Consider the following 15,712-nt stretch of genomic DNA (forward strand, 5'->3'; position numbering starts at 1 on the left):
TGCTGTGGATGGAGCTGTGCTACACTTTGGAATCCTGGGGACAGATTCCTCAGGTATATCTGTGCCCCCAGTGTGTCTTACTGGCAGGCAGGCGGGGAGCGTGCTCCCACCAGGGCTCTTTACCTGGTCTCACACCCAGTGATTTCAGTGTGCTTCCAATGTGGTTTACTGGTAGGCGGGGGGTGAGAACTAGGCCTGCCGGGGCTCTTTACCAGCCTATTACCCAGTGATTTCAGTATCTTGGTTAGCAGCAGCTCTCTCCTCTGCAGCATCCCACCTTCATCGCCACTATTGTGTAATGGGCCTCAGTAGGCAAGGAGCAATCCAGCATAGTTACAATGTTATTTATTGACTCAAACTAGAACTGGAGAACTGGAGGCAATTGCCTGTAATTTATACTCTGAGCCCACAGGGCCTTAACCAATCACAATACTTGGAAAAAAACCCCAAATATGAATGTTCAAAGTTTCCATCCAAAACAGTTGAAGTTAACAGTCAGGGTCATCTAAAGGTTAGTTTCATTTTAGCTTCATAAGCAGTTGGAGTTAAGTTAGTTTCACTTTAGCAGGGATTAACACAACTTTATATATATTCAATACATAACACCCCTTTCTCCTAGGATAGTTATCAACCTCAGTCTGTTCAATATTCATAGTCTTTGAGATAGGCCGGGGGCCCACGGATCCTGGTGGACCGCCGCAATGTTATTGGAGAGTCCTGTTCAAGTGGAGTATTGTCCATCTCCAATTGAACAGAGTCGTGATGGCCGTTTAGGTCACCTGTGAGTGGCGGCGGCTCTACGGCCATTCGTACCTCCATTTTCCTGGAGGCGGCCACAGATGATGTAGGCAAACTCGGAGGAAAACAGTTCTCTTGTGTGTCTGATAAAATCTCGAGTTCCTCACCCGGGACAGTCAGGGTCATCTAAAGGTTAGTTTCATTTTTGCTTCACAAGCAGTTGGAGTTAAGTTAGTTTCACTTTAGCAGGGATTATCACAACTTTATATATATTCAATACATAACAGGTAAGGCCTGCCTGTACCAGGTGGGAGAGGTGGTTCAGTGTATCTGCTGTCATATTTCAAATCTTACTTATTCTTTTGCAGTGCTTCTCATATGGAATTGTTATCCTTTTCTTCCTTCTAGTGAACAATTGCACGTTTCATTTCTCTGTATTCAATTTTTATGATCAGATAATTCCCAAAACTCAGGTTAAGATACTGTCTTTACATTAACAGAACAATAATATTTATACTTTTGAAATAAACATGTGCAAAGAGGCATAATAAGGAAGAAGTGAAACTGGAGGGAAATTTGCCTTGAATATGGTTTGAATCAACCAAATAATCTAACCCATTAAAATAAGTGAAGTTCAGTCATGACAATCATGATTGCATATCATACCGAACAAAATAATTCAAGAGCCCTTGTCCTCAGTTAACATCCTTTTGTTCAGTAACCATTCAAACTTGTGACAGTGTTGAATGATGAAATTTCAAAGTTCTCACCATTGCAGAATCCCTCCAGTTATACGATTATGATTTGGACACTCGACCCTTAACTGCAGTTACATGATTCCTGATGGTTCCCTGCTGGCTTCCCACAAGCAAAGTCAATGGGGAAGCTGGCAGGAAGTTAATGATAGCAACTAGGACTACCATTGCTAAGTAGCAAGGTCACATGAAGTTGCACCCCATCACCTAGTGACAGCAATTCCAGTCCCAATTGCCATCATAAACTAAGGACAACCTGTATAAGGAGTGGGAAAACCTCCCAATAAGATCTGTTTGTGTAATTAATGTAAATAATTGATGCTCACTGAAAAGAACCACAACTAAAAACAAGGTGTTCTCTCTCACACATGACTTGGGTTGGCAATTACTTTTTAAATTAAACCAAATCCCTCAAGATCTCATGATGGCTGCTAATCTCCTACTCAAGACTGTAGGAGGTATCACATGAGAATACTAGAATCATAAGTGATCCTGTACAAGGATAACCAAACATGTCATTAAAAAAATATTTCATTATTTTAAAACAACTGTATAAGTTTTATGGGTTTCAGCAGTGAGGACCTTCTGTTGAATCCTTCTACTTCCATCTTTGCTACATAAAAAGTGCTAGGCAAACCAGAATAAAGAGTGCTTGTATACTTACTGTCTGTAGCTGACCATAACTATTAAAATAGCAGGCATGCAGCAAAGAATGATGATGACAGCCAGAGCCAGCAAAGCTCCTTCTGTGTAGCCCACAGCTTGTGCCTGCTTTTTGACATTGGCCACCACATCTGGTGTTCTTATTTCCAAAATACGTCCTCCTTGCCCGAGGTATGGTTGAAATTCTTTATTGATATCCAGAAGCTTACCATCCAAGAATCTTCAATGTTAAGAGAACAAAGCAAGAGAAAACAGTAAGATCAAGATCAAGATCTATTCTTTTTTAAAGGCTCAATCGATATTAAAAGTTATTAATAGTCTTCTCCTCCCCCTTCCAGCTTTTTATTTCTCCACCATGGTTCCTCTTGTCCTCTCTGTGCTTTCTTTGATCTGATTTTCATTCTAATTGATTGACAGCAGTAGAGTTGTTTACAGCATGCCATCTGTGATGATAGACACAGCTTCATAACAAAAGCATGCTGGTCATCTCAAACAGCAGTGAAGATGATGGGTAATTTTTAAAAACCAGGAACAATAGAACAAAAGAGTATAAAATAGTCCTGGAACAAATCTATTGGAATTAGATTGTTGAAAATGTGCAAAGCGATTATATTGCTTTAGAGCAAAATTGCTCCAACTGTTCAGAGACAAGGTTACCAATCACGAATATCATAAAAAGAGCTAAACTGGTGTACTGTTGCAATTAGGCTCTATATTACATAAGTCAAAGTAAGTAATGTCAATTAAACTGACCAATTCAGGTGTAATGAAAAGTGAAAAACCTTCTCTTACATAATGCTTGCATGTACTGAATGCCATTTATACTAATTAAGAAAGTAAAATGTCCTTCAGGGAGTTGTAATACTGGGATTTCTGTGTCTTTTATTTTAAATCGTATGCTTCTCTTAACTCACACTTAACCTATTTTGGAAAACTTTGGCAAAAGGTTTAAATTTTTTTAAATGTGATTTGCACTCTTAGGCAATAATAGTTTGGATAAAGAATGGCTTGCTTAAAATCAGAAAGCACAGGAAGATGTGAATGAAAAGAAAATATGGAAATTCAAATCTCACTCACATTCTATCTAACCTTTTCAATGTTAAGGTGTTGCCCGGTCTTTGCAAGGTACAGCACATCGTGCTATTTTTAGTCTTATTTTTACTGAAATTTTACAGAATTTTTTCAAAATTTTACAGAACTTTTGTTGGAAACATTAAATGTGTGTTCACTGAATAGGTTTTACTGATTTCAGCTAAGGCTATTTTCTGAGTAAAGGTGATTTGGTATGGATGCAGGCGATAGAATATTTTCCTCAAGATGGCAGCCACAACACATACAAAATCTGCTTCAGTCATGTAATTGCAGACCCTGCATGGACAATTTCACATCTTTAGGAGACCAGAAAACACTGTGGTGTAATCACTGAGTTTTCATTGGGATGTTTTGTAATTGAAAAGTAAGCTATAGTACAGGACAGGTAGTCCTTGATTTACAGCTATAACTGAGTCTGACAATTACAGATGTAAGCTATAATGGTCACAAAATAGGCCATCATTTGACCAAACTCATTTTTAACATTTTTTTTGTGGTGGTACTTAAGTAAATCAGCATAGTTAAGTAACCCGATTGTTTGCTATGGGCTATTTTTTTGCTGGAAACGAAAATAAATACCACTTTCTGGTAAAACCATTGTAAATTGTCACATGACCATGGGGTACTACAAAGTAGCAAAGGTCTATAAAATTGGGCTGGTTGCGGAATGCCCAAATGCAGTCATGAGAATGGATGGAGGCTGACACCAGACGTTTGAAAGTGGGTCATAAGTAGTTTATTGGGGGTTCCCTTGTAATTTCAGATATGGCTGATTGTAAGTCAAGGACTACCTACAATATATAATCTTGAAAAACTTTATGGTTATTTTTTTTTAAAAAAATCATATGATGTGGTAGTAGTGGGAATGAACCCCAGTGTCAAATGGCTTTGATATTAATTACTGTGCAAGGAAGTTTAAAAAAAAATGGAGAAAATATAGAGAAATCAAGAACCTTCTTGGATGTGAAGCGAAACATCTTCAAGGAAAAATAAACTCCAATTACCTTTTGAAAAAGCATTTTTGGGACAACCATGACCTTAATTACGGAGAATCTCCATAGACACTGAGAAAATATATCTTACATTATACCAGGGGTAGTCAACCTTGGCTCTTTTATGACTCGTGGACTCCAGCTGGCTCAGGAATTCTGGGAGTTGAAGTCCACGAGTCATAAAAGAGCCAAGGTTGACTACCCCTGCATTATACAGTGTCTTGTCACAAATCTTTGCTTTGTCTTGTTTTGAAGAAAGATTTTCATATTTGTTTAAAGTCTAGGAATAGTTATATAACAAAAGGCATTTTATTATTCCCATATTCTCCTTTCTGTCAAGACACCATTCCTTGAAAACAAGTCTAGGAGTCAGAACTTCCTGAGGGACATAGAAAAAGTAGCTGAAAAATTTCTTTGTTTTTCCAGAGCATAATGCTATTCTTTGGAAATTATCCTGCAACTGTACAATGGGGCAAAAGGGTGACTGAGACACTTTCAAGGCTTCTCCTCGCAGGATTAAATAAAGGAAAATCCCAGCTGGAGTTAACTTTTGAAATCTGGAAATATATCCGAACTTATAGGAACCAAACTGCTGGAGATTCCCTGCCAAACCTGTATGCTAATGTTTCAGATTAAAACTTTATCTTTATTTCTTTTCTTCATTTTGCTAAACTGACTCTTCTTTACCTCTGCCACAAGGCCAAGAAAGTATTCCCTAGCCTTTTAACATTATACATTTTTGAAAAAGTTAGAAAAGGAAAAATAAGGCTGGTTGTGCAAGCTAAAGAAATATATAATTAGGTTGCCTCTAAGCCTGTGTTAATTAGTAGGCACTCTTTTTTTTAAAGACTTTTCTTTGTTTTTCATATTTTCATCTTCTTTAGTTCCAAGAATGTAGATTAAATAAAGATTCAGTAATTCAAAGTGATATTTGAATATTTGAATTTTAAAATTGATATTTGAATATTCTATTCTATTCTATTCTATTCTATTCTATTCTATATTTTTTTATATTTTAGTCCAGTACAGAAGAAAAAAATCAGTCTATTTTCTAATATACTATATTTAAAAAATAGATATTAAAGAAATGTTAAATGAATGAGGGCCATAATGGTTTGTTGTTATAAGTATTAGCTCCTCACTACTTTAATTCTCCTTTTTCTGCTTAGCCTTTTATTTATTTATTTGCATTACATTTTTTTTGACTAAAGATAGATATTGTCTCATATTATTATTGGACTGGAGAAACAGATTGTAACCACAACAAATAAACATATAGTTTATTTTTGCTATTTGACTGTCAGTCCCATGAATTCTTATTTATTTAAATAATGTCATGTTTTAAAATATTCCGTTAACAAAAGTATTTCATTCCACAAAAAAATCATATCAATTAATGTATGTATTTTTCCTTCACTTCTTAGAATCACTTCTTTCCAGATATTAGAGGTCCTCCACCCTAAAATTCATAATAAAATGCACATGTTTGAACTTCAAAATTTTAACCATTCTGCCAATATTACTGTAATATTGTCCTTCTTGTTTTCTAAGAAATAATGTAAACAAGGTCTTTGGAAATATGGAACGATTTTTAAATGTTTCTGTGTATAAATATACCATTTTTCTACTTATGTTATTTCAACAGAAGATGGCCTAGAATGCTAGAAATTCTAATTTCCTTTTCAACATGAAAGACTAGACTGCCTTCATCCTTGGTTTTACTTCTTTTTGTATGTATGCTAAGTGAAACCAAATATTAAGGCAAGTCACTAGTACCATATATCAGAGGTCCCCAACCTTTTGGGCACTAAGGACTGGTTCCGTGGAGAAAGTTTTTTCCGCGGACCGGAGAGTACATCGTTTTGTGTGCTGCCTGCATCCCACGGATGGGGCTTTGCTTGTTTGTGTGGACCAATTGCTGGCATGCTGCAGCCCAGTACCAGTCCACGGACTGGGGGTTGGGGACCCCTGCCATATATAAACTGAGACCATCTGTCAGAATCCAATTATATTTCATCTCTAGTTATCAACTATGGAAAACCCCATTTCTGCCCTCTCTGGATTCTGTCATACGATGAAGGGGAAGGGGGGGTGAACAAAGGGGTTTTATGGCCCTCATTTCCTTTGGTACAACTTCAAAGGGACTGAATGTGGATACCACCAAAAGGACTAATCATAACAATGGGGCCATCAGTTTTCATCTACTCCCCTCTGAAGTCTCCCTTCCACCGGCAGTGAGGAAAAAGGGGGTGGAAATGTAACGCCTGGGATTGTCGCTGGAAGGATGGTGGGGTGGGGTGGGGCTGCTGGGGACCCCTTAAAACCTTGAACCATAGGGCTTGGATCCCAAGTCCTGTCTAGAATGCCTGCAACCATTTTCTCTTAATAAAGATGCCTGTTGGAAGAAATATTCCAAGAGTTCTGTCTTCTTAAGATGCAAAGTGGGGTGGGTCCTTACATTAGACAGGACCTGCAGAATTAGTCCACCTGGAAGGGAGAACCTTGCTGGGGGACTTTGCAAAAATTACCATGTGAGACGATGGAGCAGGGAAGGGAGAAAACTCCCCGGGAAGGGAGCCGCTGCCCCGACTGAAAGCCTGCCAGATGTCGGGATCTGAGAGGTCAGATTCCTCAGGAGAAGAGGTGGTGGAGACACGGGACCACAAACCTCGGTGGTCAATGGGTGTTGGAAAGAAAGCTGAGTGGGAAAAGAAATCAAGAAAGGTGACCCTGAGATGGGGGGCCAACCACCCCAGATGGAGAAATCCCTGCACGCAAGTGAAGAGGAAGAGAGCTGGGCACTGTACTCGGGCTGGATCCTAGAGAAAGCTATCGACCTGATGAAGAGAACTCTCAGCTCCCTAGGAGAGGAGAATTCTGAGCCCTACAGCCACCCCAGCTCCTGGAGCTGCAAAGGGAGAGACACCGAGGGGGAAGTGGAACCTGCAGCCCTGGGGACATCTGCTGATCCAGTAGTCCCCACTCCCCACCGACCTGCAAATGGCGATCTGGATGGAAGACACTACCACCGACAACGAAGGCACCGATCCATTCAAAGACTCCTGCCGCTGGATGTGAGATTCAAGGGGGAGCCGACACGCTTGGGGTTTTTCCTAACCCAAGTCCTCAGCTACATGGAGGAATACGGGCGGCACATCCCCAGCGACAAAGCCCGTATCCGGATCGTGCAATCTGCCCTGGACGGGCCAGCCGCAGATTGGGTGGTGAACTTGCACGACTCCAATGCCCCAAAGCTCAATGACTTCAACCGTTTCATGTCCTCTCTGAGAAGGCAATTTGAGGACCCCCTGGCTGATCGCAAAGCCCGCGAAAGGATAAAAACGATGAGGCAAGGCAAACACCCGGTAGCCGAATATACGTAAGAATTCCGGGCCATTGCCAGTAAACTGAACTGGCCGGAAGACATCCTCCTTAGCCACTTCAAAGACGGACTAAATTATGACCTATATGACGCTTGCCTGCCCCGAGGGGACCCACACCAACTTGAGGAATGGTACGTCCTGGCAGAGGAAGCAGAAATCGACATACTGAAGAGGCACCGCCGACGAAAACAATGGAGCTGCTCACCGGCTGAGTTGACACGTGAACCAGTGAAACCATCGGCTATGGCCAAGAAGCAAATGGGGTGTTTCAAATGTGGGAGAGAAGGGCATCGGGCTGTAGAATGCCGCTCAAAAGCACCCCAGCACAACCCAGACAGATCACCAGCCAGCAAATCCGGAAAGTCTCCAGCTAAGCCAAAAGAACCTGCCATGAGAATGATGGAGGCTGTGGAATCCCCCACCTCTGCTCATCAGGGGGAAAGAACTCCAGCCTACACTGCAGGGCCGGTGGATGCGTCAGACGACAGCTCGGAGGGCAGACAGTGACTATATTAATTATTAATTCTCCCCATGCCCGCAGGTGAAGGTGGAAGCCTTAATAGACTCTGGCTGCACCCGCTGCCTCATTAGCCCGATGCTAGTGGGAAATCTGGGCATTCTGTCAAGGAGACTGGAACAACCAATCTCATTTGGCCAGTTAGATGGTTCCATAGCAGGGGGGGTGCCAGCTACCCTAGCCACTTTACCAATATACCTCTCCCTGGGCAAACACGAGGAAGACATAATGTTTGTAGTGACCCCAGGTATGGAATGCCCGATGATCCTAGGGATGGAACGGTTAAAAAAATGGAACCCCTGGGTGAATTGGAGGATGGCAGAAATCAAATTCCCGAAGGGGGACCCTATGGACTTAAAACCCCAAGGGGAGCTACCAAAATTAAGAACAGAAAAAGCATCCATGGGAGAGGAAAAGGAACTACCAGAAATACCAGAGGAATACAGAGACCTTGCTGAAGTTTTCAGTGAGGAGAGGGGGGATGAGCTCCCCCCCCCGACCCATGGCCTGTGCCATTGAATTCAAGCCTGGGGCAAAACTCCCAAAGCCCAGATTATACTCCAAGAGCCCAAAGGAGAAGGAGGAAATGGAAAGATTCATAAAGAAAAACATAGAAAGGGGGTTCATTGAGCCAGCCAAGCCTAAAGTGGCTGTCCCGGTCCTCTTTAGAGAGAAGAAGGATGGCTCTTTACGCTTATGCGTGGATTATAGGGCCCTGAATACAATCAGTGAAAGCAACCTATACCCTCTGCCCTTCATGAAAGACATGTTGTCACACCTCTCGAAAGGGAAATATTTTTCTAAACTAGACCTAAGGGAAGCTTACTATCGCGTGAGAATTAAGGAAGGGGATGAATGGAAGACCGCATTTAACTGCCCAATGGGGTACTACCAATTCAAAGTCTTACCATTTGGATTACAAGGGCCCCCCGCAGTATTTATGCAATTAATCAATGACGTTCTAAGGGAGCACCTATTTAAGGGGGTCCTGGTTTACTTAGACGACATTCTTATCTTCACCGAATCAAAAGAGGAACATGTCAACCTAGTCAGAGCGGTTTTAAAGAAACTGTGAGCCGCCCACCTATATGCCAAACTCTCAAAATGCGAATTCCACCAGGAAAGGATAGACTACCTAGGTTATCGCATATCCCCACAGGGCATTGAAATGGACCCAGAGAAGGTCATAGTAGTATTAGAATGGGCACCACCCCACACAAGAAAGCAACTGCAAAGTTTCCTGGGCTTCGCAAACTTTTACCGCCAATTCATCCCCTCATTTGCCCAGATAGCCCTGCCCCTCACGAACTCACTAAAAATGAAGGGAGCATCCTCAGTAAAACCTAGCCAGCCACTAACATGGACAATGGAGTGCCAAGCAGCGTTTGAGAGATTAAAGAGACTTTTTTCTGCCGAACCAGTACTGAGCCATCCAGACATGGATAAGCCCTTCATAATACAGGCGGATGCAAGTGATGTGGCAGTGGGGGCTGTACTATTACAAGAAAATGATGAAGGTGTATTGCAACCCTGTGCGTATACATCCAAGAAACTCACGGAAACGGAACAGCGCTGGCCCGTGTGGGAGAAAGAGGCATACGGGATACGTTGGTCATTACTCATGTGGTGCCAGTTCCTTGAAGGCAACAAAATCCCTTTCCAGGTGTGGACTGACCACAAAAATTTGGAAGCCCTGAAAACACCCAGGAAGCTCAACCCCAAGCAAGCCCGCTGGTCCCAGCATTTTCACCAATTCCACTTTACGCTTAAGCATTAGCCGGGGGGAAAGAACTTCCTGGCAGATGCACTATCTCTCATGCCCCAATATAACAGCATGCGAGCTACCGACTCTAAACCGATGATGGTAGAATCACAACTGGCAGCGCCAGTAACCACCAGAGCCCAAGCTAAATTAAAACCACAGCTGGGCAGCCAAACCGGAATTGAATTCCGGAAAAGTTTGGAAACAGATGAATGGTTCCAGAAAAACAAAGATGTGTGCATAATGAGAGATGGGCTGCCTTGGGTGGGGGAAAAGTTATATATACCAACAACCCAAAGAGTCACATTCATGCAGCTTTGCCACGACACAAAATCAGCAGGGCATTTTGGATTTGTCAAAACATTACACTTAATTAAACGGCAATTTTGGTGGCCATCCATAAAAAAGGACATAGAAAGTTACGTGGCCAGCTGCCTAAAGTGTGCAACTGCAAAGAGGTTGCAAGGGAAATCGCCCAGACTGTTACAAACAGTGGCAAATCCCTCAGCCCCCTGGAGGGAAATAACCATGGATTTTATAGTGGAATTACCAGAAAGCAATGGGAATACTGTTGTCTGGATGGTCATGGACTTGTTTTCCAAATAGGTGCACTTTATCCCTTGCCAAAATATTCCCACCACAAAAGCCTTAGCAAAACTTTTTGCCCAGCATATTTACAGATTGCATGGGGCACCCCAACGCATCATCTCTGATAGAGGGGTGCAATTTATGTCTGCATTTTGGAAAGAATTTTTATCCCTCAGGGATTGACATCTAGCCATCATCCACAAGGGGATGGACAAACAGAACAGTGTCATTCAGTTCTTGAGCAATATTTAAGATGCTTTCTTAGTTTTCAGCAGTCCGATTGGACGGTCCTACTCCCTTTCGCAGAAGTTGCCTACAATAATGCAGTCCACTCCAGCACAGGTTACACTCCTTTTCAAATAGCTACCGGTAAAAGTTTCAACCCCATGCCAGAATTAACCCCAAGTGAACCGGTGATCCCATCACTGAAAGAATGGATGGAACAATTACAAAACACCTGGCCAATAGTTAGAAAAGCCCTAGATGAAGCTAGGCAGGCATACAAAGCACAAGCTGATAAAAAAAGGGTTGAGCCTACACCATTCATTATAGGAGAAATGGTGTACTTATCTACAAAATACCTAAAGTCCCTACAACCCTGTAAAAAACTTGGACCAAAATATATAGGGCCTTTTCCAGTTAAAAGAATCATAAACCCAGTAACAGTAGAATTAGAATTACCCAAAAATCTCAGGCAAATACACTCAATTTTTCATTGCAGCTTGCTGAAAAGAGAGCATGTCATCGTTACGACCAAAAATCCCCCCCACCACCTCCAATCATGGTAGAGGGCGAACAACACTTCAAAATAAAGGAAATCCTAGATTCTAGGAGATATCCTGGAGCGACTCAGTATCTAGTTGCTTGGAAACATCTCCCTGCCTCACAAAATGAGTGGGTCCATAAACGTCATGTCAGAGCCCCGAAGCTATTAAAGAAGTTTCACACAGAGTATCCTAACAAGCCTGACTAATTTTTATACCTGTTTTGTTTTCTTTCAGGTGGATCTCTCTTATTTTTAAGGGGGCAGGATGTCAGAATCCAATTATATTTCATCTCTAGTTATCGACTATGGAAAACCCCATTTCTGCCCTCTCTGGATTCTGTCATACGATGACATCCCTACTTCCTTACTAGCCCTCATGAAGTTACTAGTTTAATAATGAAATGTCTGAAGCAAAACAACCAAGCTCAGAGAGCACCAAAGTCCCCACAGTTCAATATTTGTGAGCTACAAATATTCTCTTCTATCGAAATTAAAAAGTGAATTTGAAAAAAACAAGAGCAATTATTGGCTGAAAAATGTACAACTTTAGGCAATTTTTATGAACATAAACATCATGCATAAAAATATTGCACAGGCAAGGAGTGTTTCTGGTGACGTCGCTGAAGATAGACCCGGGGAAGAGACTCTCCTTTCCCCGGGTCCGATTTTCAACTGCCAGTGAGTCCGTTTGGACCAAAAGCTGCCCTGGAGAGGTGTTCACCAAGGGGTAAAACTTTGGGGACCACAGGTTGGTGGTAACCGGCTGATTGAAGCCAAAGGAGTCCCTGGAATCGGCAGAAGAAAGGCGGATCGCATTTATGAGATCCGCCATTAACAGCTGATCGTCGGAGACAGAGAAGCAGTGCAGAATGACAGCAAGCAGCTGAGCCGAGTGAGAATATTGTCTTCTTTCCCAGTAGAGATGGATTTCTGGCAAACAGCTCTTCTACAGCCTGAGAGCGAAGCCTCTTACTTCTAGGGAGGGGGTAGAGTTTTTTCTCCCCCCCCCTCCTGAATACAAGTGGCGGTTTAAGCTATTTTGCAATTTAAAAAACTTCTTAGATAGTAAAGCTGTCTGAGGCTCAAAAGAAATTTGGGAAACTACTGTTCTTTTTATAGACACTTTTTTTCCTTTGTTCTGTGTTGGAAATCCACTGCAATTTTATCTGCTATTTTTAAAATTCTATAAACTTTTTTCTCTCTTGATTGCTTTTTCTTTTTTCTCTTTCTTTTTTCTCTATCAAATGTGCTGGGAACGGATACTTTGTGTTCCCTGGTGGTTACATTGAGAACTATTTTCACTTTCTCTTGTCTGGAGTTTATTCAGATCAGAAGCTTGGCTGTATGCCCAGACATTCTTTATTTAAGACCTTGAAGCTTGTTGAAAAAAAGACTTCCCTTTGGTTTATTTGGCTCCACAAGACAGACTATATTTATACATAAATGGTACTTGGAGCCATCTGCCTCCTTGGATTATAATTATTGTGCTTTGGAACTATAATAAGCTCTCTTAGAAGAATTGGAAACTAAGAAATCCTTCTGAACAGAATTTGGTGGATTATAATTTTGACATTTTTGCTTTTTGCTTTCTCCTTTTCTTTCTCCTTTTTATTTTGAGAGTATTTTTTCCCTCTCCTTTTTTATTATTGTCTCCTTCCTTTTTTCTTGTTGCTATTTTTTACCTTTTTCTTTTTTCTTTTTTAACTATTTTTATGGATTTCCCCTCCTAGCAATAGGAGCCTACTGGATTATAATTGGCCATTTGGCTACCTGGTGGATTACAATATAAGATATAAAGCCAAAGATGAGCGTTTCAAACCTGTCTAAACTTGGGAGAAAAGGATCTTCCACCCCTGCTTCGACTTCTCGCAAAGTTGGAATTGATTGATTGAACTTTTTAGTCCCACCCAGTCTGCCGTTACCACTGCAGCCACATCCACCCAATGGGCCATGCCCACCCAATCGGCCATGCCCACCCAGCACCCGACTATACATAAATGGGTTTTGGGTTGCAGTTTGGGCACTCCGTCTCTAAAAGGTTCGCCATCACTGTCTTAAGGAATAGTTGTGCTGCATGACATTCATGACACTTGATGTTACATTTTTAAAATGTAGTTAAATGCAGCCCATTATTTCAAAATTGGGCATGAAAGAAGAGTAAACCAATGTTGCAAATGTTTATCACCAATAAAAAACCCACAAATATTTTCTTTTTTAGTTCTAAATTCAAACATTTGTCATTGTCAGTTTATATATTTGCTGCTTTAGATTATGTAGACTGTTCTTTTTTTTAACTTTATTGTTAATGCAATAGCTATTTGTAACCTCTCTCTCCATCCATCAACTGAAAATATGCCAATTTTCTCCTCAACATCAACATATTTTTGTATGTCACTGTTAATTTAACCACATAAGGTATGAAACTCTAAATAAACAAAATGCTGCCAATAAATCACAGTTTATTTGTTAGAAACATTTGTTTCTTAAGCATATGACTAGCAAAACATCACATTCACTCACTAGGCATTCTGGCATCATTCTCCTTAGTATAGGGAAGATAACATCTAAACAAAATGCCTCAAGACTGGAGACTACATCAACATCTGTGGAGGCTTCAGAGTTGCCAGTCCCAGACAAATCTAGTACACTTTCCCACTGCCTCCTACTGAGATAAACTGCCTGTACTTTTGGATGCAAAAGGACCATTGGTACCATTAACTCTTGGAGGTTATAGAGAGGAATTCTGGGAGTTGGTCCACAAGTCATAAAAGGGCCAAGTTTGAAGACCCCTGTTATAGAGTAATAAACTTTGATCTAGAGGAATCAGGTTGATCCTAATTTCTAGGTTTCAGAATCCACTATAAAAATAAGCAACTATCAAATCCAGGGAGGGGGAAAAAGGGTTATGCCATCAATTCCACCTCTGAGTCCTAGCTTAAGAGCTTTGATCCCATGGTATTGAGAACAGTGGTAGCATCTTTTGTTCTGCTCTATTGTCTTGGCTCTCCTATTATGATGCTAATGATGGAAATAGCAACTGTTGAAAGTCACCTCATTGGTTAAATATCTGGACAGAAGATTTGGGACCACTGATCTCTTGAATTACAGTCTTATATGTGATCTATAGTAAGTCAGAACTGTTCCAAAAAACCTGAACTTCTGAAACATTTGAACTGTGCAGGTACAAAACACCATACATTTGAACCCCAGAAGCTATAGTGAAGAAGAAGAATCTTATGAATAACACAACACAAAAACATTTCAACAAATGTGTCATAAATGGGGGGGGGGTTTACAAACACTGCTTTTCACAATAAATTCTGTGTGAAATTCAGCATATGTAATCATATGTTTGCTTGAAGCAGGAGTCTTCAAACTTGGCCCTTTTATGACTTGTGGACTTCAACTCCCAAATTCCTCAGTCAGTGTGCCTGGCTGAGGAATTCTGGGATTTGAAGTCCACAAGTCATAAAAGGACCAAGTTTGAAGACCCCTGGCTTAAAGGCAGAAAGATAACACTGAAACTGCAAAAGTCTTTCTAGGATTAGCCCTAAAGGAGTTTCTGTTTTCATCAGAACACAAGCACTAAAATGCTATTGAAAATGCTATTTTCAAGTCCAAATGTGACCTCTTAAGTAGTTGCAGTTGTGTGCCACTCAACATTTTCTTTTTTTCTTTTTTTTTTTGTATTTAAATTTTTATTATTTTTCATTTAACAAACAAAAACATAAATCTTTTATCACAATATCAACCAAAGAAAATAAAACTAAACAAAACATTCACAGACGTGTCCGGTGTACCCCTCCCGCACCACCCTCTTCCACTTACCACTCCTTCCTCCTCCCATTCTACCACCACTCCTCCTTCCTCCCTCTTTCTTACTTCCCTTCCACACTCAACCACCCGTCCTGTGCAGTTGGGGTATCACCGGACACCTCCTTAAAAAATCATACATATAAATCTATAATACAAACCTACCCTTTCCCCCCTCCCCCCCCAGGACTTCCCAAAGCTAATCTAGGAAATAAACACAGAATAATCCAAATCTATTCAAAATTACTCCCTATTACTACACACTAGTATAAACTTGCTATGACTCTAAAATAACATTAAAATACATACAAAATTTTTAATATACATCTTTTGTTAATCAAAAGCTACATAGTAATTTTTCAATTCATACTTTCTCTGAATATAATCTATCCATCTTCTCCACATTGAGATAAATTTTTCCTGAGAATGATCCTTCAGGTACGCGGATATTTTTGCCATCTCTGCAAAATGTGATACTTTCTGTCTCCAATCATCCATGGTTGGTAATATCTTTTTTTTCCAATTTTGAGCAACTAATGTCCTTGCTGCTGTTATACAATACAACATCAGTTTCATTTCTTTTTGATCCAAATTGTCCATGATACCCAATAAAAATAACTGCGGTGTAAATTTTATCTTTTTC

The 15,712-nt window shown here is 40.8% G+C and overlaps 1 protein-coding gene across 1 annotated transcript in view; it reads right to left on the reverse strand.

Annotated features, from left to right (window-relative positions):
- Positions 1-15,712, reverse strand: part of LOC107292515 — a 219,424-nt gene that overhangs the window by 66,198 nt on the left and 137,514 nt on the right. Inside the window, exon 10 of the mRNA XM_029285170.1 lies at positions 2,158-2,376. Within this exon, the coding sequence (XP_029141003.1) occupies positions 2,158-2,376 (219 nt within the window). The remainder of the gene's footprint in view (positions 1-2,157; positions 2,377-15,712) is intronic.

Source organism: Protobothrops mucrosquamatus, unplaced genomic scaffold (assembly GCF_001527695.2).
Source record: "Protobothrops mucrosquamatus isolate PMUCROS unplaced genomic scaffold, P.Mucros_1.0 scaffold1363, whole genome shotgun sequence".
Lineage (NCBI taxonomy): Eukaryota > Metazoa > Chordata > Lepidosauria > Squamata > Viperidae > Protobothrops > Protobothrops mucrosquamatus.